The 25,794-nt window shown below is 38.4% G+C and overlaps 1 protein-coding gene across 2 annotated transcripts in view; it reads left to right on the top strand.

Annotated features, from left to right (window-relative positions):
* LAMA4 (laminin subunit alpha 4) overlaps window positions 1-25,794 on the top strand; it is a 100,503-nt gene that overhangs the window by 61,274 nt on the left and 13,435 nt on the right. For both annotated transcript variants that reach the window (XR_010358606.1, XM_064412963.1), the window contains exons 17-30: window positions 107-292; window positions 5,509-5,648; window positions 6,832-7,005; window positions 8,033-8,175; window positions 8,521-8,683; window positions 11,223-11,356; window positions 12,506-12,677; window positions 14,727-14,858; window positions 15,966-16,108; window positions 19,375-19,510; window positions 21,170-21,307; window positions 22,833-22,966; window positions 24,203-24,367; window positions 25,135-25,288. Coding sequence is in view for 1 of the 2 variants with exons in the window: in XM_064412963.1 (XP_064269033.1) it covers window positions 107-292; window positions 5,509-5,648; window positions 6,832-7,005; window positions 8,033-8,175; window positions 8,521-8,683; window positions 11,223-11,356; window positions 12,506-12,677; window positions 14,727-14,858; window positions 15,966-16,108; window positions 19,375-19,510; window positions 21,170-21,307; window positions 22,833-22,966; window positions 24,203-24,367; window positions 25,135-25,288 (2,114 nt within the window). In the remaining variant the exon portion in view is untranslated. The remainder of the gene's footprint in view (window positions 1-106; window positions 293-5,508; window positions 5,649-6,831; window positions 7,006-8,032; window positions 8,176-8,520; window positions 8,684-11,222; window positions 11,357-12,505; window positions 12,678-14,726; window positions 14,859-15,965; window positions 16,109-19,374; window positions 19,511-21,169; window positions 21,308-22,832; window positions 22,967-24,202; window positions 24,368-25,134; window positions 25,289-25,794) is intronic.

The following is a 25,794-nucleotide window of genomic DNA, read 5'->3' as shown; positions in this document are numbered from 1 at the left end:
AAGAAGAGAAAAGGGAAGAAGACAGAGAGTGGGGAGGGATGAAACACACAACACACTTGAATATTTGAAAGAGTTCATTTCCTATCACTCCCTATTTGTTCTGTAGTGGAGACCAGAGAGCGTTTGGAGCAAGCTCAACTGAAGACTGCAGAGGCTGTGAGTGCTACCACGACAGTAACACAGGCTACGACCCCCATGGGTGAGAACGTGAGGCTGTGGTCCCAAAACCTGCAAGACTTCCAGCAAAATTCAGAGGCATATGACAGTGCTGTGCATTCAGCTGGGGATGCAGGTAGGGTGACCTGAAGTTTGCCATTCCTCAGTGCTAAAAAATCAGGAAATCATCACAATAATATCTTGTAAGAATTGTTTACATTGCATATTCATCCCATATAATCTTCTAGCATTTTGCCTCCATGAAAACTTTCCAAACCTAGCAGCTGTCTAGGTCTTGACTTTCGGCGATAGAGAGAGACAGGGAGACTGACTCAGTGATCAGAATCCAATTTTATTGTGGGATACAAACACTTATATACTATTTCAGGGAGACTAGTAATGTGTACTACAATGGTAAGGTTAAAATTGCATACACAAACTTATGCATATAACAACATCTCTTGCGTGCAGAGTTTAATAGGATTTTCTTTTTCGAGTCAACCTGTCTGATTAAATCTTCTTGTTATCTAGGTCGAATTTTCAAAGTTCCTGTTTGCTTTTGCCAAGGCATCCTGTTATCAAATCTCTTATGTTAACCAGGTCCAAAGTCCATCATCTATCTTGTGTCCCCCAACATTCCAACACTTGACTATATTTTAAAAACATTGGATCCTCAGAGACTTCCAAAAATTATTTAAATACTTAAGTGCTGAAGACTTACTGAATTCTAATTCATTTTTATCAGGGTACCAAGGACACACTGAATGGTAAACAGCTTGTTTAAACACTTCTTGCTATTATGGTTGGTGATTTAGGGTTTTTTGTTTGTTTGCTTTTTAACATTGAGAAGCATCTGAAAACAGAGCCCTTTTGTCTTCAGGTGTGCAAACATGGAGAAGAAATGGTCCCTTACTTGATGAGCTTGTAGTCTAAACAAAGGGGTCAAAGAGGATAAAGGAGAAAATAAAATATTTAAGCAGGGTGATTTCTGGAGAAGCTTGTAAACATCACATTAATTCCACTTTTATTATTGGAAACACTGGAAAACTTATGAAAAATTTAAGGCAAATAAAAAGACAAAAGAAAAGCTAAGGCAGACTACAAAATTAAAATGAAGATGATAGGCAAGAGCAGAAAAAGAGACATGAAGATGAAGTTGAAATTAAGTGACTGTAGAAAAAAGGAAAAGAATAATTGGGGATGAAAATAACCAATCTAGAAATTAAAATATTTGGAATAAAAAATTGATTACAGCACCACTATTTATTGTTCCATGTATTCTTGACTCTGCTCAGGAGGTTCACTAATCCTAAGATGTTTATGACGAGGGAGGTTGGAAGTCCAGAACAAGTCATTTCCTTCACATTTTTGATTATATCATCACCTGCAGATCTGTTCAGTGATGTCTTGCCTTCTAAAAGTGCCCCAGAGAAATTCCATAACTTCATTGACTCTGTCTCCAAAAAGTCTGAATCTCAGATCTACTGCCCTAAATGTTTTCTCCTTCTGTCAGGAAGTTTGCAACTCAAGTGTCATTTTACTGCAAATGGTGTTATGAGCACCAAACCCAACATTGTTTCTAGTGTTCCAAAGTCACAGTCTTTCAGCTGGGGAATCCCAAGAGTCATGTTATTTTCAGAATTCCATGATCCATAACACCCTTACCCCTACCTAGTATTTATGGTTAAGTGAGTGCTCCCAAGAACTGGTATAGAAGTGGTTCCCTTTACAAGAAGAAATGTAGTGCTATTCAATACCCCCAGTTTCTGCCTCCTGAACTGGAGGAAACTCAGATTTCTCTGAGCTTTTCATCAAAAGGGAACAGTGAACCTCTCCCTCTGGGAATGGGTAAGCTCACTGATAGTCACTGCACAGAGCTCCATCAGAGTGTAGTTAATATAGCAGCACTTGGATTGGATTGCATTGCTGTAAAATGTTTTTGATCACCACAGAGTAGTTTAGGCTATGGGCTCTAATTACCATGTAAAATAATGCAAATGTGGATATGATTGGCCTCCCAGGAGGGAATGGTATGATGAAGAACTTCCAAGAGAAACAGTGTGCTGTAGCTTACACGAGGCTGGTTTTATTCACCTTTACACTTGATTTACATTTAACATTTTCCCTTGCCAGCTTAGTGGGTAGAGCAGCAGCACAGACCACATTTGGCTCTTCATGCTCAAAATACCAGCAGACATACAGGATTCAAAAAAATCTGCTCATACTAGCTCTTCTACTGGAGGAAATATTTCCAGCAGCATTTGAGGTGCTCTGTAAGAGTGAACAGAGTTAAAATAATGACCTCTCCCTTGGTTATGTTCCCATAAAGAAACAAGAACAGCTCCTATGTGATGTGCCTGGAAAAAATGTCTTCTCTGTGATGGTGGTTTTGCAGGTCAGGAGTCACCTTGAAAATATTTGTTCCTATCTGAGCTCCTGGAGGGCCTGCTGACCACAAACTAACTGCTGGAGAGATGCTAACATCCAGCCTACAGCAAAGTGTGCCCTAGTACATTTGTGGAGGAAGCTTTCCCATGGCATTTTTGCTCTGAAGGCATTTGATTTGTTTGTTTAAAGGTACAATGAGATGTTTTTGCCTGAAAGATCAGGTGGAAATAGCGGAGAAGAGAGATCAGTGCCGCAGAGGAGGCTGGCACAGGTAGTGCTCCAGACAGATGTGATTGTGATTCACAGCCCAGGAAGACAGATGCAGACATGGCAGGCATGGTGGAGTGTGCCCAGATCAGCTGTGTATTCTGCCAGGAGAGGTTGATCTGATAGGAGGAATGTCCATCCAAGTCCAAAGGAAAGTCACAACAAACATTCAGACAGATGTGTGGAACACCAAAACACCTGATCTTCATGCCAATAACAGTAGCAGAGCAGCTGAAGACTCTAAGCTGGCATGTCTGCACTGCCCTTGAATAAAGCTTGCACTTGGGTTTGGAAGGGTGAGAGCATGTCTTGGCTGTGCAGTTTGTCTGAGAATAGTCTGTGCTGCCATTGTGCAGGGAACTGGTGGGCTTCAGCAGAGAGGTTGGCAGACAGTGTGGGAAGGAAAAAGGAAAAGGGGAAAATGTCAGGAAGGTTACAGTCAGGGTATTTCCTCCTTGACAATTTCCGTTCTATCCTTTTTTTATATTTTATCACTGGGTAAGACTAGTTTTCTTTTCCATTCTCACCTTCATCTCAAAGACAAAAATCAAACTCAATGTTCTTCTGTGTTGAATGTCATTATAAAGGCAAAAAGAGATTTATACTGCGATTTCACAATAGTTCTAGTAGTTACAGATGTTAGTTTTGTGTTTACATGTAGTATCATTTCAAGTTTAATACATCAAATTTCAAACAGAAAAGCCAGGTTTTAAGATAGTGAATCAAACACAATTCCAATTTAGTTGCAGATTATTAAAAACAAAAAAGTGGCTGCAATTTGCTAAATCATTTTCTGAGATTGCAGTTTTTGCCTTAAAAATAGAAAAAAAAGGTAAAGAAAACTTCCTATAAGTTGATTTGGATTTTGTTGGGGGTTTTAAGTAGAAAATTTAACACATTTTGGGATCACCAAAATTTACTGTCATTCTTTGAGGATTCATTAAAATCATTATATTTTAATGTACAGTAAGCTTTATATAGAACAGATAATTACTAAGTCCTACTACATAAGGAATTTCAGAACTAAATGGAAAAAAAAATTGAGGGTCTAAATTTCTATATAGCCCACTCCTAGACTGAACTTGGAGAGTAAAACACAAATGAAACCATCCAAGCAGAGACAGGACAGGACTGACAAATACAGATTTTTCATTCTATCCAAAAACAAGTAGACTTGTAGGACTCCATGGGGTAAGTGACTGGAGTCTGCTCCTCCTCCCCTGTTTTTTATACACTCTCCTATATCTGGTGATTAGCCCCTTTACCTGCCTCTCTAGTCTTCATCCAGAGTTGTTCAAGGCCAGGTTGGGTGGGGCTCTCAGCAATGTGGTCCCGTGCAAGGTGTCCCTGCCCACAGCAGGGGGGTTGGAACTAGGTGATCTCTAAGGTCTCTAAGGGACAGCAGGGGGGTAGGAACTAGGTGATCTCTAAGGTCTCTTCCAACACAAGCCCTTCTATGAGTCCCATAGAAAGATAAAAATACAACCGGAAGAACACAAGAGCAGGTGGATATAAGGTTGACAACCCCTAAAATATAACTTTAAACCCTACAAATCTGGTCTTAACCTTTACAGTGAATCCATGTCATTAAAATTAACTCTGAATGCTGGATCTTTCTTACATGCACGTAGCTCGTAGCTAAAATCACATTTCATTATACTCAGCTTCTTGTACCTACATTTAATTAAAGATGAAAAATGATGTGATGTGTAAATATCCTTCAAAGGGCAGCCATGTCATTGGAATCTGATGTGATAAAATTGGATTATAATTAAGGGTAGTTATTTTTAATTCTTGGTAATTTTTCTGCTTATCTTCCTGGGAAAGGACTTCTCTCCCTTTGCACAGAACAGAGCCCCTGAATTTCCCTTCGATAACAATGACATTTGCACATGTACCACCAGAGGACACAGCAGCGAAAGACCAAAGGTCCAGGACTCTAATTCATGACCCCTGGCAGATGCAGGCAGGAAGGTTAACAAGGTTACAAATCACAAAGGCTGGGGCAGATACTAAGCACAGTTTAGGTGCACACGCATCATCATCATCTAAGGCCTTCTATTGCTGTACACCACAGCATGAAATTTGCTATGTTTCTTTCATGAGAGTGGACTGTGAGCTACAAGAAAATGCATCTCCTGTGCAGCCACTGCTGCTGTCTAGGTGATGACCTCTGGAGACACACATAGCTGAAAGCTGAGGAAAACAGCCTATACATCTCCCCTAACATGAATTTGAAGAGTTCATGAACCATAACTCTCAGATGCAGTTACCAGGTCAGCCACAGATATCCACTGAGATGCTGAACAAATAATCTTTCTGCTTCAGTTGCTGTAGATGTAAAATTAGGGTTAACATTCATTTGTCTTGAAGGAAGATTAAAAGGTTAAAACTATTAATTTTTGCAGAGTTCCTTCAGGAAAGTATTACAGAGGTAACACACCACAGTATTACCTATGAATCCTAAGAAAACAGCGTCATTTGTGCAAATTTATTTCCAAAACCTTTAACAATACCAGATTCTGAGAAATCATTACCCTTTCTGAAATCACTGCATCCCACACATCACAATTATGACTTGGTCAGAAAGAAGAAGGAGGCAGGTGAGATAACCTAAGAGGAAAGGGTGGAATATTCCTGATGCAAAACCAATCTTTCAAAGAGGAAAAAAATATGTCTCTTCTTTTCTAACTGCAGTGAAGAAACTTACAGAAGTTTTCCCTCAACTCCTGGACAAAATGCGCAGAGTAGAACAGAAGGCACCAGCAAACAACATTTCTTCCAGCATTCAGCGGATCAGAGAGTTAATTGCTCAGACCAGGAGTGTAGCAAGCAAGGTAAAACTTTTTGATTTTTGGGACTTTTGGTTAATAGTTCTAATAATCAAATCTTACTATAACCTCCATTTTCTTGGGCTATGCTAGAAACCCAAACCTGGACATTGTCACCTCCCCAAAACCAGATGAACAAAGCACATTGGAAGTCATTAAAATCTTTACAGTTACTATTTGCAAGCTTTTGACATTATCATAGTATTCATGGTAGACTATTGTTACTGCAGTAGCAACTTGACAATAAAGATTTGGGCACAATGTATAAGATGGCCAGAACAACAAAACCTAATTACCTACAATTTGTAGGCAAATTACCTACAAAGCTAATTACCGTGAGTAATAATTACAGCAATTTAATGTAAGCTTTTCTGAGATTACTGCATTTTTTTTCCTTTCTTTTGAATTAATTTTCTGCAGGGTAAGAGAATCCTTGGCTCACACATATTTATAGCAAAAAAACCACTTTCATTACCATACATAAATAATGAGGATTTTTCTCTAACAAGAAAACCAAGGTCAAGTATATTTGAATTCATTCAGAGAAATAAAAAATTCAGTGCATTATTCTATGTTCAGAGTGCTGGAATGTAACTTGGAAAAATCAGTTTGTATGTAGTGCTTGACTGTTCTTTAAAATGTATTTTGTGATTCCGGTATACTGTGTTTAAACTTGAAAACATTATTTCAGTTATGTTGAAAGCATTTTGAACTAAAATGAACAGTTTTACAAATTTTTTTAGCATGTCATAAATATCACTGTAGATTCAATGATATAACAGGATTGATCATGAACAGAAAATGGTCATACTACTCCCAAAGCAAAGAAATAAATTATGGGCAGAAGTTTTATAGCTATGTAAGAATTTCATTATGTGGCATACATGGTAATGTAGCCCTGATTCAACTAAGCACACAACTATCTCCCACTGAAATGTAATTTACTTTATGAATATGCTTAAGCAGAGTTCATTAGGACCTTTAATCAACTTTAGGATAACTTTCTCCATAATCTTTACCATGTCTTTCAGGAAAGATTGTTACAAACACACAATTACATGCCAATGCATAGGTGCCAACTCCACTCTTGCAGTAAACAAGGCTGCTGGCACAGTATTGTCAAACACTTACCTTAGGTAACGACCCCAGGCAACAACACGTGTCTCACTTTGACCATTTGCAACTGCAGGTCCAAGTCTCTATGATGTTTGAAGGCCAATCAGCTGTTGAAGTCAATCCAAAGATCAACGTGGAAGAACTGAAATCTTTCACTTCCATGAGCTTGTACATAAAGCTCCACAAAGATAACCCACAACTGGCAGCCTCTCCGGACAGATTCATTTTGTACCTCGGAAACAAAAATGTAAGACAATAACCCAGTTAATTTTTATGCATATGTTTTTTAAAAAAATTAAATCAGTTTGAAATTTATTTGCCCTCAGTTTTTTCTCTTACTGTTTCTTCATGTTTCAGAACTAAAGATGTCTATTCTGTGACCACCATTGATTTTGTGATAAGCAAAGAGCGAAGGTTCCTGAGACCCCTGTCCTTGAGACTTGTCATCCCAAACAATGAAGAATTCTCTCTAAAAAGCAAATTAAGTTGCCTGGCAGTGTACTGCTTTGATTGTCACTGCTGCGAGCCACACTTGCTATCTCCTCTGCCAATAGCGAGGTGCTCTGAAGCAGTTAATGTCACCTGCCTGGCTTCTGTGAGATATGCTTTAATCAGTTTATGGTTCTGACAGTGTCAATTCCAAATCTCTGAGGTCACAGACCCACAAGATAAGCAGACTTCTTTATCTGTGGCTTGTGCTGCTGTTGTACACTGTGTACACTCTTCATCACTACTTTGAAATAACTGTTCTTTAAACTGTGGTTCTGAAAAAAAAAAAAAATCACAACTCACAAGCCAGGTATCATTCTGGCAACCTATTACTTGGGGAGGTAAAGAGGCAGGCTTTCATTTTTAAGCTTTCCTAAAAAGAATGTCTACTGAATATAAATCGAGTGAAACGCCTCTTGGCAGAATATTTAATTACAGCATAGTACTTAGGCTTTAGACTATTTCCTGCACATGGCACTGCACACTAAATAATGATGAACAGCTTCCCATTGAACATGACTAATTCATGGCCAGCAGAGATCTCATAACCTTGAATTTACCTCAGTCAAAATGAATATAAAGTAAAATATCAGAGACTTTCTTTCTGTACAGTTTTATGCGGTGAAAGCAACCAATTAGAGAATAAAGGTTTTGTTTCTATTTAAACAGCTTTTGGTAATATTTGAAGGTGTCATACAGTTTATCAAAGCTTACCTTTACTTATGTCCTGCGTTAAATCTATTCCAATGTTGTATCTCTAATATCCCTCTGCATTGGTGTTTTAGGCAAAACATTACATTGGTCTTGCAATTAAAAATGACAACCTTGTGTACATTTATAATCTGGGGGACCAAGATGTGGAGATACCTCTGGATGCCAAGCCTGTCAGCACCTGGCCTTCTTACTTCAGCATCATCAAAATTGAGAGGTAAAGTGATAACGTGTATTTCCCCAAAATCAAACAGTTAATGGGAAAAATTAAGCAGAAAAGGCTATGTCAGAACTGCTGATCAGGAGTTTTCAGTGCCTGCTTCTACTCCTACTGAAATAAATGGAAATTCTTCCTGCTTTTGAAGAGCCAAGACCCAAGGGGCCACAGGGAAGAAGTGATAGTGTCTGTGGTCCCTCCCTTTTTTTAACCTCCTGATCACTAGTCTTCTCTAAGGAAATAAAACCCTTCCTGTTTCAGTTGCCTCCTGAGTTGGAGGCTTGTTTGTTCTTTTGTAAGTCTGACCAACATGAAATTCTCTTCTCCTACAATTCTTTTCTGCAGGATCGGAAGACACGGCAAAATGTTTTTAACTGTGCCCAGTCTTAGCAGCACAGCTGAAGAAAAATTCATCAAAAAGGGAGAGGTTCTTGGTCCTGGCTCCCTTCTTAATTTGGAACCTGAAAATGCTGTTTTCTATGTTGGTGGAGTGCCTCCAGGCTTCAAGGTTGGTCTGATAAATATTCTCTATTCAAAATTAAATAGTACAAACTAACCTTGCTGAGCTTCCATTTAAACACAGAAATGGTAGATAAAGAAAAAGCCCTTATTTAGTCATTTGTCATCTTAGAACTCTATCTTTTAGCCATGGTGAAGAAGTTTTGCCTAGCATATTTTGTCATACAAGTATGATGATCAGGTGTCTGTGAGCTGCTGTTCAAGTTTCCTGTAAAGTACTAAAAGGAAGGCTGTGGTAGTTTCTGGGGTCACCCAGAAGGAAGGAAATTAATTCATTTGACTCCATGTTCTTAGAAGGCTAATTTGTTATTATATTATATTATATTATATTATATTATATTATATTATGCTAAACTATACTAAAGAACACCAACAGGATACAGACAGAAGGTTAAAAGATAATAATGAAAAACTCATGACTTCTTCCAGAGTCCTGACACAGCTTGACTCTGATCAGTCATTAAGTTAAAACAATTTACATGTCAGATCTCTAACTACATTCCAAAGCAGCAAAACAAAGGAGAACCAAATCAGGTAATTATTGTTTTCTTATTTCTCTGAGGCTTCTCAGCTTCCCAGGAGAAAATCTTAAGCAAAGAGATTTCCCAGAAAATATAATAGTAACAGAAGGCTTGCTAACTATTAAATAGCATGCATAAATAAAGGCCTATTAGTCCAACCTAACTTCCAGGCTACCACTATTTTTCAATGCTAATGAGTTCTTGGTACTTAGAATTTCTCTTTTACAACTGTCACAAAAATGAAAAGTAATGTATTGTTAATATCAGGATCTTGTGGGAAACGAGGAATATAGTCATTTGTTTGAATTTAAATTATCACTGGTTTAAACCCAGACTTATAACAGCATGAAAAGTTTCCTGTGCAAAATATGTCTGAAGACCTGTGTGAGACAGTAGCATCAGTCTAGTTCCTAATAGTCAGCATAAACTAGCGCCTCACCTACCTGCTTCTGTAAACATACCAGTTCCTCTTTTGGGGTTTAAAAATTGCTATGAATGATCTTGGCTGTGAGAATTGCATGGCTGAATAAAAACACACCTAGAAAGACTTTAGAGAATCCTAAATTCTTTAAGCTAACTGTAGCAGGTTCTAAAATGGTCCAAACACAAGCACCTCTCCTAAAAAAATAAAAACAAAGAAAGAGTCACTCTATACACTTATGTACAGAGTGTACAGAGTGTACTCTGTACACTGTCACACTGTACACTTATGCATTCCTGAGCATGGCATTGTTATGTAACTAGATGTGTGCCATGACAGAATTTTGGATTACTGAGCCCTGGGTGCAAACTGCCTGGGAATAGGACTGAAGACTGAATAACAGTTTCACACACACATGCACATACAAAAAGTCATCCAGCAAATGAAGCCTCCAAGTCTGTTCCAGAGCATAGCAGAGAAAAAAGAAAAGAGGAGAATGAAGGGAAGTGGAAAGGGAAATAGGAAGAAAAGGATTCATGGTATTATTTGATAGACATATGGGTCCCTTCCCCCTTAGAAAAGAACATCTCATATTTTTATTTATTAACATAGAGTCTGATTTGTTAAAAGCTTTTTACTTCCCTGTTACATACTTTGCAAATATGAAATGCACCACTTAACCACTAGAACTCCCATGCTTAACATAATTTCAAAGACTAGAAGAAACAAAGGAAAAAAAGAAAAACATGATCATTTACCAAATGTATCTGTGCTGCAGATAAGAATGTAATTTTCTTTCACAGCTACTTATATTCTGTGTTCCTGTATTGCCATTACTATTGTATCATAAGAAAATGGAAACAATGAGAAGATGAAGAAAAGCTACTCACAGTGATCAAACTCTGAAGTACAAGAGGCATTATTATTATCACACCTGTTCCACAAGGCAAAATATTTTAATATAAAAAGGATGGTCTAGGTCTGTTAGCTTTATTCTTTTGTATTTTTCCCCTCACTAGTGTGGCAGTTTAAATTCTATTTGCAGTGACCTTTTTTAAAAGAAGAAGTCTCTACATCCTGCTAGCTGTTCAAAATAATACCTACTGAGGATTACCCACTGGCACAGATTTTGAATCCCTGTCTCCTGGGTTTAAAGAGCTCTCTCATTTCTCTCTCTTTAATTATGCTATGGAGTTATTTTTCTGGCTGTGAAGGATATCTATGCATTAGATATGAAACATCCACCTAGTTACTCAAATATATTGAGTAAGCTCTGTTATTAGTCAAGTCTTAGCCTTTTTCCCTGTTTCCAAGCATGCTCCCATCAAAACTTCAAAAGTTTTTGTTTGCAGTTGCCCTACCTGGCCTAATTCTCTCACTGTGAGACCATTTATGTGCTTTTTTTTTACTTACAAAGGCAATATCATGGTAAGGACTGTGAAGACTATTCTCAGCACTATCAACCTTTTCTTTTGAAAATACAAATTGCACAAGGACAAAACTGATCCCAGGCATAAAGGCTCTAACAACACCCAACTAAAGAGTGCCACTTTTCTTCTTTTAACACTTCCTTGTCCTCTGCACAGCTCCCTCCTAGCCTAAACCTACCTGGCTTCATCGGCTGCCTGGAACTGGCTACCCTGAACGACGATGTGATCAGCCTGTACAACTTCAAGCACGTCTATAACATCGACACCACCACATCGCCACCTTGTGCCAGGTAGGGGACAGTCCCATCCTCACTCTGCCGCTCCCGTTTCTCACAAGTGCTGATCCTCATGGCTTCAGATTTAAAAAGTGAAGATGGTATTCAGCTGTCCCAGAATGAAGTTGGTCGCTCTTAGCTCCTAATTGCATCGACAAATTTAATTTACAAATATATATATATATTTATAAATATATGTAGGTATGGAAGTTGGACTCCTTATGATTTTCCTGCTGTCTCCACTAGCTATCTCACAATCTTGTTCATGTCTTCATAAGGGAAAGTGCCACGTTAGCTGGGGTTTGTTCCAGGGTCCCTCCTTAGCCCACTACTTGCCTAGGACAGAGCTTCTCCTGACTGGAATCACGTTGCTCCAAGTGATACAGCCACAGCCAGTCAGGTCTACTAGGCCAGATAACCTTGAGTGTAGTCCCACCCCCAGCTAGAAAAGCTTATACAAAACTTTCCTCCTGCCATACACTTAAAGCCACCACAGCTATTCCTTAGATAAGCCATTTGCAAAGTGGGAAATGCAGCTCCTAAAGTAGAAGTGAACATCAGCTTCAGCATTCGTTTAGCACAGACACAGCAGGCATTTTGCTCACACTACAGGCAGCTACAGCAGAACCTCTCTCTGGAAAGAAAAGGAGAGTAATTTGCAGCATGCACTGGGAAGAAATGCAGGAAGTGTTGGGATAGAGAAAATGAGCTTCCCACACCATTCCCACAGGGAGTGCAAGCTACTGCTCTCCAGAACAGAGCATACCAGAGCCAGCTAAAGTTCTTGGAGAACTCAAATGGATTTTTGCACAAACTGGGAAAGTTCTTAATAGACATATCTATGTATACTTATAACGAGGAAGTGCTGTGGGCCTATCACTTTACAAGTATGAGCAAAGAATTTTCCTGTCCTCTACATATAGCACAGGATAAAAACCCAATGTAATGATAAAGGAGTTAGATGCACCTTCAAAGCTACACATTATTTCTCAGGAAAAAAATTCCCAGAAAAAAACTGAAAGGAAGTCACCAGTCTCACCATTGCCAGGCAGAACCAGAAGTTCAGAACAATTCTTTCAATAAAGTATGTAAAGGCATTTAAGTTCCTCTAAATTAAAATTAGTATATGCCAACTAATTCTTCCCTGCTTGTTTTTTTCCACAGAGATAAGTTGGCTTTCACTCAGAGCCGGGCTGTGAGCTATTTCTTTGATGGCTCTGGCTATGCCTTGGCCAGAAACATTGAGAGAAGGGGAAAATTCAGCCAGGTGACTCGATTTGACATCGAAGTTCGAACACCTACAGAAAATGGATTGATCCTGCTGATGATTAATGGGGTGAGTACCAAGTCCTGTTTGAACCCTTTATCCATTGGCACCACAAGATCCCCAGTACCTAGAATATCTTGGAAAATCCAAAATGTTTATGTCCTCACATTTAACTTCTGGGAAGAGGAAATACTTTGTGTTTGTCTGGTGCATGTATACATCAGGAGGGAACTTGAACTTGCTCTCCAAAGGCCTCAGGGAGCCAAGGCCCTGAGATGGACGTTGCTTTCATCCAGACACAGTCAGGACTTCAAACTGGTCATATGCTTGTGATGATACTTTGAGAGGGACTCCAGTTAAGCCCAGTTATTGTACCTTTATTTAAATGTGAATGCTCAATCAAAGCTTTAGGAAATTTCTGCGAAGTAACTCCCAAATGCAGCCACTTTGTGGTAGCTGCCACTTTATAACTGTGCTTCAGGGTGTACTAGAGTTAAATATTTCAGTTACTAAAAATAGAAAGCAGTCCAAATAAAAAGGCTTGATTCAAATGTCAGGAGCTTTTCTGAAGTGTGAGAGTGATGCAACCTCTGTAAGAGTTTGAAGACATGAAAATATCTTCTGAGGACAAACATGGATTTTATTTTTTTTTTTTGGTCTTTGGACATTTCCACATCAAGCTCAAGAGTTATGTGTGGATTACAACCTAGAAAAGCCACAGAAAACATTTTTCTAGGCAGATGCAGTCCACAGACAGACACTTGTGTCAACACCTACATGTAACAGTGCTTTAAGCATTTAGGAAAAAAAAAAAAAACCACTCTTATTAGAAGAACTACTCTCTAGTGTTGGCCTTCAGAGTAACTTCCAGAGGAGGGTCGTGGGAAGCAAACTGCTCTGCAGCATAGTGTGCTACCACTAAACTTCACTCTTAGGAGGTTTTGACTAAGCAGCTGCTGTTGAAAGTTTCAGAGCCTTTACTGCAGTGCACTTATTTTTCTTCAAAGCAAAAGCACCTAGATATTTCTTGGAGATGTATGCACTTTGTCAATGAAAACTGCAATCAACTTGGATATCAGCTGCCTGCTCACAAGCACTTTTAGAAAGTCTGTGTAAGGTAGTCCATTATTCAGTTCTGCAAAGGCAGCTCATAAATATTCTTAATGTAATCCTTGTTTCGTTTTCAAGTTTATGCTGTTCAGAACAAACCCAAGCTGAAGTTTCATTTAAAAGTGCTAGATTAAAACCTACTCTCACTTCTTTAATAGTGACTTCTGAAGGTGGACTCATTTATGTCAAAGACAGCAGTTCTTAGCCTGCAGTAGTGATTTGAGAATTATTGTTCCCATGTTTCCATTAGCCGTGAACACTAGGAGAGAAGACAAAACATTAGCATTGAAAGCATTAGCCCAGATGCACATTTGCTGTAAACTTTTGTGTCTGTTTCTTTATGTTTAGTTTTGGAACAAGACTACTTCTAGGGTGCAGATCTTCATTTCAAGCACACCCTAAAGATTTTCTAAAGTACAGCTCCTGTTTGTAAAATTTAGGTCACCCAGCCACAGAAAACTGAATCATAAAGTAGGAACAGTCAGGAGTTCTAGAAACCAAACACATAGTAAATACACTCTAGCTATTGCTGTCATTTCAGTAAATACATCAGTGCTGATCAGGGCCATGAAAAGACAAAATCCTGAGCAATTACAAACATTGTGATAGAACCTGCTAATGCAGGCATGGCCATTTGAGCACAACGTTGCTTTCACCAGTATAATATATTTCATTTAGGGTATGTGGTATTATTTCAGCAGTGAATAGGTGTGTTTACATCAGGAGTACCTTGCTGGTCAAGAATAGTGACATCACTGTGCTACCGAATATTATTTCTATAAGGAAACAGTCCCAAGTCTGCCAAAAAGTGACACTTATAAAACAATTATATGAGCATATATAAACATATATTACAAATATAAAAATATAGAAAATGTGTTAAAATTTCGCAAATAAAAGTTTATTTCCCAGCATGCTTTTCTCAATGTCAGTCTCACAATGCTTTTTATAAACTTTTTTTAATTGCCGCCACATAGTCTTTTCTGACTGCTATTTTGTTTTACACAGAGCATGTTCTTCAGCCTAGAAATGCACAATGGTTTCTTGTACCTCCGCTACGACTTTGGTTTCAGCAACGGCCCCGTGCTTCTCGAGGACTCCTTGAAGAAGGCTAGGATTAATGATGCTAAATTTCATGAGGTACAGATGTGGTTACTATCACAGCTATTTGACCCAATATCCCAAAGGCTCCAAGCAGAAATAATGCTCCAATGCCCATGAAAAGTGCAAAAGGATGAGGGGCAGGTGGTGATATGGTAGAACAGGTGGAAGAGTAGAGTGAATGCATCCTACCACTACCAAGCAGAGGAAAGGAAAGGCTGTCCCTGCCTCCTCATAAATCAGTGTTTGTATACAGATCATGTGTATTACAAGCCAAGGACAGGACCATTCACATGAGAGAAAGTTTATAAAGAAAGTTTAATACGGAATTAATTCCGTATGAAATTATGTCAAGGACAATTCTCTATATCAAATACAAAAGTTTCCTCAAGTAAAACCACGTCATTATGTTAACTGAAACACCTGAGTTGTCATGCATTGCATTACAAGAATTATGGTGTTTCCCATTTCATTTGAAAAGAGAGTTGATTTGGTAGCAACTTTTTATATATGAACAGTATTTTAGGAACTTTGGCAGATGTAAAATATCTACTTGTATTTAGTTTCAGGGAATTTGCTGTAAGCCAATGTAACTGTGATAGTAGTAAATCCCCCCTGTAGTGAGTTGCTTCTCCTGCCTTTTACTTGATGTCAATTCAAATCTGATTTGTGAACAAAACTACAGCTATAGATCTGTTCATGTTCAAGCAGAGAACAATTAAACTTTTTATGCTTTGACAATGAAATAAGTCTTTTTAAAAGCTTTAAAAGCTTTAAAAAGTTTTAAAAGTTTTAAAAGCTTTAAAAGCTTTAAAAGCTTTTAAAAGTTTTAAAAGCTTTAAAACTTTTGGATAAATCAAGAAAGCATTCTGAAGTTTACAGAGCTTATCTGTTTGCCGCAGTGCAGAATTTAATACATTTTCCTTATTCTTAATTGAAATATCCTGAGGATTCAGTCATTGGGAAAATGGTGGCATCAAAACAAACTTCCTACTAGTGATCATTGTCAGCCTCTCCCAATTTACAATTCTCTGTTAAATGGGAGGAATTTTTCAAACAGAAGGTATAAAGATGCAATCAATTTTGCAAGTTCACCAGAACAGTTTACAAAAGATGACATTTTTAAGCACATGCTTTTCTTTTCAGATTTCTATTATCTATCACAATTCCAAGAAGATGATCTTGGTAGTAGACAGAAGACATATAAAAAGTGTGGACAATGAAAGAACAGCAATGCCATTCACAGATATTTATATTGGAGGAGCACCTGCTGATATCTTGCACTCCAGGTTGGTTTACAAATGGGATTCAATCAGTATTTTCAATTAATCACCATATGTAAATTAAGTTGTATGGCCTGTCCTTAAGGGGCAACAATAAAACAATTTCTTTGGCATCCATCTTACATAAAAGAATGCTTCAGACACTCTTCTAAGCGTGTCTCAGAGCTCTTAAGTACTCAAGACTAGGCTTGATCCAGCAAAGTTAAATTCTACTGAAACTGGCCCAGTTTTAGTAAGGGTAACAGAACAGTTGTGTTCTTCAAACAAAAAGGCATTTTCAAAGAACACGCTAACATATAAAATTGGTATTGCTTCTTGCTCTGCAAAAAGTGGCCAAGACCCTCTACCAATTGCATTTTCAATCTAAAGATTATCTTTTTCCCACTAAGCATTTCAGTTCTGATTCATCTCAGGTTCTCTTTGAATCTAAGCCAGCTAGCTCTGTGTAGGCGTGGGAAGAAAAGGTCTCATTTTCCTATTGTACCATTTGACAGAAATGCAGTCTAATCTCAGTAGACTGTGTAACTCTCATTTCCTGCCGCAGGAATCTGCCGGACCCCAGGGTCATGCCCTGAGAGCAGACTGGCTACTTGAAGAAGAGAATGCTCTTCTGATAGGCAGTATTCATTCCCAGGGTCACACAGCAAGGCCAGAATTTTCAAAAGGGCTCCAGCTGCTGTTTCAAGTGTCATAACTGCTAACAGGAATTCCCTCCATGTTAAAAAAAAAAAAAAAAGCAAATGTTGAGCAACAACTTCTGGGACTTAGTGGTAAATCTCATGAAGTTTTATTCTTTATTTTGTTGGCAGAATTAACTTGACGTGAAAAATAACATCTGAGATACAAAATGCCTAATCTTTAAGCTTTTAAGACAGTGACAAACTTCATGTAAAGAAAAAGTATGCCTTTCAATCTCATGTAGTTATTTGAACATGCAGGCAAAGTGGTGGGCAACAGAGAAATAGACTAAAACTTACCTGTCCTTTCAAATAGTTCTTTACAGAGGCTTTTCATAAGGGGCTATTAAGATTGCTAGTGGAGTGGAGAGAGAAAATGCTACAGTGGATTGGAAAGCAGCTGGGAAAGAGAAAATAGGGCATAATAGTAACTTTTCAATTTTCACAGTATAAAAAATCTACAGCACATGCTGAAAGGATCTCTCTCAGGGCTGGTATTAAATACATTAATGATCTAGAAAGAAAGTACATGAGGATGGTGAAAATTACTTTCATTAATCAAGCCTAAAGAACACTGAAAAAGCCCAGAAGGACCTAGAAATCTAGGCAATTGAGCAGCTCAATGGCAGATGACACTTGTTCACAAATATAGGATAAAAGACGAATCACATGAATTATGCCTGCAGTTTTCCAAGCAGATTGTGGTTATTCTGGAAAACACCTGGAAGGTACTGTCAAAACGAGAAAAATAGCATCTCAATTAACAAGCTGTATCAGAAAAAAAAGACCATAGGCACTGTGAAAATATTATCAATTCTAATGTTAAAAATATATACAGAAATTATTTAAGCAGAGGTGCAACTTTGTCTCTGATATTAAACCCAGCTTTCATTCTCTTGACAAGAGTAGACAGCAAAAGTATGGGCCAAACATGGTGGCATCATTCTATTTTCATCAAGAGCATAAGTTAGTATCCTACTGATCATGTACTACTCTCTCTCTACTGCTGCTGCTATCTACTACTGATATTTATGCTTCCTCTTTGCAGACAGACTCACATTTAACCAACTTTGCAGGACAGCAGCAGCATGGGGAAACTAGCTCTAGTCTTAGAGTAGTCTAATATTCTTCTAAAGCAGCGTAATTTTCACTCTCTTCAAATGCATTTTTCTCTGTCAATTGCCTTTTTTCTCCAAATAAATGAATCTGGAAGTACCACCATACATTATTTTGCTCCCATCTCACTGACTGCATAAAGCAGAAAGCTAAGTGTAGGTAGGAGCACTGGGAACTTAACTCTTGACTGAATTAAGAAATTAACTCAGGAGACTTTCTTTAAGTGAAAATCTTTCTTTTATAGCTTGTTTCTAGAAAATGTTGTGGCATTTAACAGAAAGGCATATTTGTTTCATCCAGCCAGCCTCAGGGTGAGTCAAAGTAAAGATTATAGTGGTTAATTCATACCCCACACTTTGGACCAAATCCCAGTAAGGATGACAGAAGCCTTCCTGTTGGTTTTGCCTTCCTGCTGATTTCACTGCAGAGCAAATTAAGCCCCTACAGCACTCCTTCTCTCACTGTATTTCAGACGTGTACATGTACAACTATACTACTTCACCTGATGATCTGGTTTTGCCAATGCTAAATTAGGCATTTCCAGATCTTGATTCTTCTGCCATGTTCCCAAAATCTGCCTTACAATGAGATAACTCACAGACAACAAGTGCAGGTAGCAGATGTCAACAGTATCATGTTGCGTGAAGTGAAAAGAGTCCCACTGCTAAGGTACATCCTGCTTAAAGGACAAAGGCTGCTTCCAGGCAGCCAGGTCAGAACTCTGGGTTTCACACCCACTCCTTCAGTGTGTTTGCTCCCTAGTTATCTCCTGGACCAGTACACAGCAGCTCCCATGTAATTGCCTTGCCCCTGTCACAGACTCACTGTGATTTTACGCAAATTACTTCTTCATGCACCTTGAGAATTGTGAGGATAAATTCAATTATAATCACCCTGTGCTGTAGTGTTGTGGTATCTTGGTAAGGTGTGGAGTTGAAAAACTGAGAGTAATGAGTAGGAGCAGTTGGGATACACTGCTGTGCTGTCTATGTCAAATCTGACATAAAAAGCACCCTGTAACCCCACCCACTGCTCTCATTTAAAATTATGTAAACCTACACATCAGCAAGTAGAATTTAATCTTACTTCACTGAACTCTATTAGTATTTTCCATAAGAAATAGAAACCCATTTGTTTGCAAAGGCAAGAATGGAGCTTGCTAGTAAAAGCAAGACAGAAAACAGAAAACCTAAATCAGAACTTCTCTTCAAAGCTAAAAAAATTGAGATAAAAATCAATTTATTTTTACCCTAAGTTGTTATAAATACATAATATTTACTACAATTGGTGCATCTTGATTTTTCAAAACATAGAATGTGGCTTATTAGTTGTTTTACACAAAGATGCAAGAATTGGACATTAGTGAGGCAAATGAGTGAAGTTCTTCCAGAACTTCGTTAGAACATCTTGGCAACAACATCCTGTTCAGAAAGACAAGGGCTATCTAACTGCAGTTTGTTTGGCATTGCTCTCCAACAGCATTAGCTCACATCTGGCAGGGAGTATCGGCTTTAAAGGCTGCATGAAGGGTTTCCAGTTCCAAAAGAAGGATTTCAACTTGTTGGAAGAACCAGGAACCCTGGGAATCAGCTATGGGTGCCCGGAGGACTCACTGGTAAGCATAACACCATTTGTGACATAACAGCAAATTTTGACAATGGATATAGTTGGGAGCTTGAGTTTTCCTCCAAACAATGGAAAGACAGTCTTCCACCAAGGAAATGACTGTGCACTCATTGACGGGCAGAGGTGGGGGGGTTTGTGTGTGTGTCTGTTAAGTCTGCTGACATAATACCTATTACGTTTCTTTTTCTTGGGCCAGGTCTCATAAGCCCTCAAAAGAAATATAATACACCCAAGGATAGCTCAGCTATTACTTTGGGGGCATAAAATAAGCAGGATGGCTTCTGCTGCAGTGTTAGAAATAACAAGGTTTAATAAAAGGCAAAATAACAAACAGAAAAACTCGAGCCAGGTGCAGAGGTCTGCTCCTGGTAAAAACACCTCACAAAAGCCTTTTAGCTCTTTTGTTCTCTTCTTTTCTACCTGATGGGCTAGGCGGGATTTTTTGGCTTCTATCCAATTAGATGTCTTCAAGTTTTTGGTGAAATCCATGAGGTCCTATGAGGTGGCTTTTCACCTAATCGTTGAGAGAAACTTCTGGGCTTCTTCCCTTTTTTGGGGGACAAAGGCTAGTTTTGCCACGCTGTCATTAGGGGGCACACTCCTACAAATACCCAATTTTCACTCTGAACCATATCACAAGGTGTTTCACTTAAAATTCTTCTCTTATGTGAAATTGCAATGTGAAAGCTCAATCTGAAATAAGTTTTGTAGTGTATTCTGAATGGAAATATTCCAATATAATTCATTTTTTCTTAAAGATACAAGGAAAATCATCCTAACATGCATCCTAATTTCACACAGATGTGTGAAATTGAAAAGACAGCAAAATATTCACCCTTCAAATGAGTTCTCCCTTTAAGCCAGATCAGCTCTTCCTCTCCTACACATACACCAACTGCACCAGCATTAGCTCTGAGAAAATTGCCATTTAGCTTCTGGTCCTTTCTATCATTCACCATTTGTCCATTACTGTGCAAGGCTGGCAAATCCAGATAGTGTTTGGGGTCTTCATCCTGTGGCCACGTCTATCAAAAGTCACACTGCAAAACTATGAAGAGGAAGGATTGCTTGTAGAACTCATCACACAACCCCACCCTCTGTCAGCATGGAAGCTCTCTGCAATTTGGCCTGCTTTGGACCTAGTTTTGCTCATGAGACTCACAGGGTTGTAGACCACCCTACCCCAGTAGCCAGCACAGCATACAAAGTAATATGTCACATGTTGGAACTGTGACTCAGTGCCACACAGCCCAGACAGGGGCATGAGCACCTCTTTTTCTACTTGTCGTGCTCTTTAACAACAGCAGACTTATGATGGGGCCAAGATCCCAGGAAGCTGGGAATAATTTGACTTAGTCTAAAATTGCAACACTTTCTCAAGATTTTCCCATGACGGGAGAGAAAGCCTATATAAATTAGGGTAAGATATGCAGGAAAAATTGTTTTTTAGAAATGAACTGGCTGCAACTGTTGAAAGAAAGAAAAGAAAGAAAGAAAGAAAGAAAGAAAGAAAGAAAGAAAGAAAGAAAGAAAGAAAGAAAGAAAGAAAGAAAGAAAGAAAGAAAGAAAGAAAGAAAGAGCCTCATTCTTTGTATTACTGGAATGTTTTTTGAGCTGTACTTCTAATTTTGTTTTATTTAATACACAGATGTCCCGCAATGCATATTTCAATGGTGAGAGCTTCATTGCATCAAGCCAAAAAGTGTCCCTCTTTACTGAATTTGAAGGAGGCTTTAATTTCCGAACATTGCAGCCCAGTGGGCTGTTGTTTTACTATTCTGAAGGAGTAAGTATCTATTTTTTTTTCTGTTTGTTTTATTTTACCTCTTCATTTTTTCCAGGAAAATACTAGGGGAATAATACAATTTCTCACTTTATGGTTTCAAGATAAAGCAACCTTCAGTATAGAAGCATTTACTGGTGACCTCATTTTTACAGTCTGCATTTGATCTACAGATGAAAACCAGTAATGCTTCGACTTTATTTTGATGCTGAGAAGAGAACTGGATCATATGCCTAGAATTAACATGCATCCACTTGTGATTGAAGTCCTTAGGGCAGAAATGCACAGAGCATCTTGCTGTGCTCAGCAGCACTGCAATCCCTATTTGGACCTGCAGGTGCTACCAAAGTACAAATAATATTAGGGATCTGACATTTGCCATCCAGACAATCACAAAGAAGCAAAGTTTGTTTGAATTAGTGGCACGGCATTTTGAGCATTACTGAGCTGACAGAAATCAGTCACAAAGCTGCCTATATTCCCAGATGGCACTCAGACATCCATGTGTGACTGGGAAAAGCTGCACTTGAGAATGGCTCCTTGCAGCTATGGGAAGCCAGGCTGCTCTAAATACCCCCTCAGAAGTGTGACCCGGGCAGAAATATGGACTTGCACTCACAAAATGTTGTGTGAGACAAAGCGGTCCCAAGATGCTGCAGGCTCAGACTGACATCTGCAGCGAGCATGAGCTCAGATGACAGAACATTTGCATCCACCCCCAAATGTCTGTTCTGCTATGCTTGCAGAATATCATCAGCAGGGCAGCAGAGGAGGCTGCGTGACACCGATAACCACTTCTAAACTTCCCCGTGTTGCAGCCTGGAGTATTACCTTAAATTGGAATCAGTAACCGTGTCAGTTCCCCTCACCGTTTGCATAAATGAGGCCTCGCACACACCAATTCAGGTTTTTAACTCAACAGCTCTAATCCTATGAGGTGCCAAGTGCCCTACTTAGCAAGCAGAAGTTCAGCTATTTAGCACTTGGCAGAATGAGACAGAACGATCCCTACCAGTGCACAGCGGCAGTGCTTGCTCTAATAGAACTGAGAGTATTCTGCTAGTGGCACAGTGATCCCATACACCTGACCCAGATAGCACATCTTATCTCTGAGATAATTTTGGGTGATTGAACGGGTCCTATCAGAGGGAATTAGAAATAGAAGAAAAAAAAAAAAAAGTCTTGGTCTTATGGCAGCAGGAATCTCGCAGTAGCAGCTGCTCAATACGGTACCAGAAACACAAATGAAATGTAAACATCATATATTTGTGCTACATGGAAGGAGCTCATGTGACAGCTACGTGAGACATAATCAGCAGCAGAATTCCCAGAACTGAGGCTTTAAAACTGGCAAGAATATAAATTCTAATGATGTCCTCTCTTGTTTTGCTTCTCAGAGTATATCTTTTTGCAAATTAAGCACAAATGTGGAACACAGAAGAAAAGCAAATACAACAGGAAAAATCACAGAACTGCTAATTTTTCTGTGTAATACTTGCTTATGAAGATGTTTTTGTCTGTATTTCAGTCAGAGGTATTATCCATCTCTATGGAGAGAGGTGCTGTGGTTTTAAATGCAAGTGGAACCAAAATTCAGTCACCAGACCGAAATTACAATGATGGAAAAACACACTTCATCATTACTTCTGTCACCCCAGAAAGGTAAAGCTGCACAGTATCTTTTATTCCCTACTTTTAAATATTTCTTGTAAAGCACATTATGATTTAACATTCACTTTTAAAGTGATATTTGAGTGGGGCTTTTTTAAGTGACTGATTTTAAAATTGATTGAAAACTGACCAACTTGGGCCTGAGCTCAAGATGATGGAAATTTTTATTAAAATGAAAATAATAGTTTTTCTGAAAGCTTAGTCCTTTTTTGTTCTCAGGTAAGAAAACAGTTTAAATGTTAATAACATTTAAGGCTAGCATGAGATTATTTTTTTAACAGGATTGATTCTTCTAATTTGTTAAAACAATTCCCAGTTTACCCTAAAGTAATTGAGGCATCTTCACAGAAAGCATTCATCTGGGATGTACAAAGTGAAACATGTTAAAAATATTTTTAGCACTGGCAACCACAAATGTGACTAAATGCAGCAGTAGGGAATAAGTCTCTCTCTGTGCTCATTGAAAGTCTTAAAAGCTTTGGTTTATGTTTTACTATTGTTTTTATGTTCAATTTTTTTTTTAGAAGGTCACATAATCAAAGCAACTTTCTTTAAGAATCTTACCTATGAGATACAGGCATTCTTACTTTCCTAGTGGAAATGAAGGTTTGTAGCTGTGACTTCTGACACCCAAGAATCACAATTTGAAAAGCTGAAGGTGTGAAAAGGTGCCTTGGAATAATCTTGGGGATTGTCATGTTTCCCTGAGTTTGCAAAACAAAATCAATGTCTGATGTTTTAGTATACTCAGTTTCTTTATAAAACCAGGGAATCATTCCTGGCTTCTGCAATAATTAGTGGGTTGCAAAATCAGATTAGGTAAAAAGCATTGTATAAGCTCAAACACCAATGCACTGTGATGAAAGAGAAGGAAAAAGGGATGGGGCCATAAACTATTAGCCTGTGCTTGGATCTTATTTTACCCAAAAGGTGGCTCCATCCCTTCGTCAGCAACCCCCTAGTTTGTCTTTCTTCACCGTACAATTTTGGACTTAACAATTAACTGTAGGGTAATATTAAATCCATGGGCCTGTGTACACAGTTTTGCCAGTGCACTGCTACTTGTTGGACAGCTGAGAGCGAAAAGGTCCTCTCATGCCTTTGAGCAGCACCACTGAGTGATGTATGCACTGAGAGGAGCATTTTGGGTACATGTATTGTGCTGTCTGACCACTGGCATGGACGTTTCCAAAGCTAGTCTGTAAAATGGATGCTTTGCCTTTGCAGGTATGAGCTGACTGTTGATGACAAGAAACAGACCAAGAAGATCCCAGCAAAGGACAGAGCAGGGAAAAGCCCAGACAGCACCAACAAGTTTTATTTTGGTGGCTCTCCCCTCAGAACACAGCAAGCCAACTTCACTGGCTGCATAAGCAATGCCTACTTCACTAGGTGAGTAACATCCTCCCAAACACATTAACAGGCAGTCACTGCCCTGCCTGACAGCTTGAATAGTTGCTCATGAGAAGTGATTTATTGTCACAATAAAAATTCCTCTCTCATTTTGTGAGGCTAGGCAGCATGTGTGAATAAGATTCTTACCTTATTTGCCATGGAATCTGTTGGCACAGATCTGCTAGGTTAAGATATTGTTAAGGTGGGAATAACTTGATGAAATAAGCTTTCAGTACTGCACCTGCTAATGCTGCTGGTGCAATGAACAATTTGCATAGCTGTAATTTGCATTTATATTATATAGCTCTCAGGTCTGCATCTGAAACAAAATTATATTAAGGCATCTTGCAGAAGCTGAGGAGGTTAGGACTTTGGTCATGTAAAAATGGTTAGAATGTGTTGATCTTAATTGTTTTATGAAATGTTCTTATATAGATTTTAAAGTTGAATTTGATGCTGCAGATTGACACTCTCTGTTTATGCCAGCATATATACGCTGTCATATACACACTATATATATGTAGGCTGTCCTCATTACCCATACATTGACTGATCAATCTGTACTTTTGTCCATGATCCAAGAATGGACCATTCAAATATAATTTAAATATAATTTAATATCATATTTAAACAAAATTTAAATATAATTTAAACCCATTCAAATATAATTTAAACTATAAATGTAAAATTCTGAGAATTTTATGCAGACAATTCTGACACTTGAGAAAAAAAGCTGTTCTTGTCATCTCCTCTTTGAAACACAGGTTGGATCAAGAGGTTGAAGTGGAAGATTTCCAGAAGTACTCTGAGAAAGTTCAGGCATCTTTGTATGGATGCCCTGTTGAATCTCCTCCAGTCGCTCTTCTCCATAAGAAAGGAAAAAACTCATCAAAAGCCAAAGGAAACCGCAATAAAAAGGTCTGCTACAAATTTCTCCAGTACAACTCTAGAGTTTTCCAAAATTCTCCAAATTATGGATCTAAAATGCATAAAGACAATGTCACATATATGAATAGGATCCTGTTCCTTTACATATTCCATCACTGGAAATTATTGCCCTGACACAATCTATCTGGCCTACACTTGCATCATTCTCTCCTACTAGAATTATAAAATAAAATACCTGACTTCTTCAAAACAGTACTTCAGAAAGAAGCCTTTCTGATTTCTTCTATATTCTAAAGGCAAAAAACTTGCTTCTGTTCTCATCTGCTTCTGTATGGCTCTCTACTGGGTACAATTCGCACACATTAATATAAATGGGGAAAAATCTTCCTCCAGCATGGAGAATTTTTAGTCTAAGCATATACTCTCATACCTATAATATAGCTGATATCACCAAAAGAAGAGAGAAAAATATTTAATTAGGAAAACTGCAAAATAAATTAACTGTAATTATGTTAGCTACACAAGTATTTTGTTTA

Source organism: Passer domesticus, chromosome 3 (assembly GCF_036417665.1).
Source record: "Passer domesticus isolate bPasDom1 chromosome 3, bPasDom1.hap1, whole genome shotgun sequence".
Lineage (NCBI taxonomy): Eukaryota > Metazoa > Chordata > Aves > Passeriformes > Passeridae > Passer > Passer domesticus.
The sequence above is the reverse complement of the archived record's forward strand: the minus strand, read 5'-3'. Positions and strand labels throughout refer to the sequence as shown.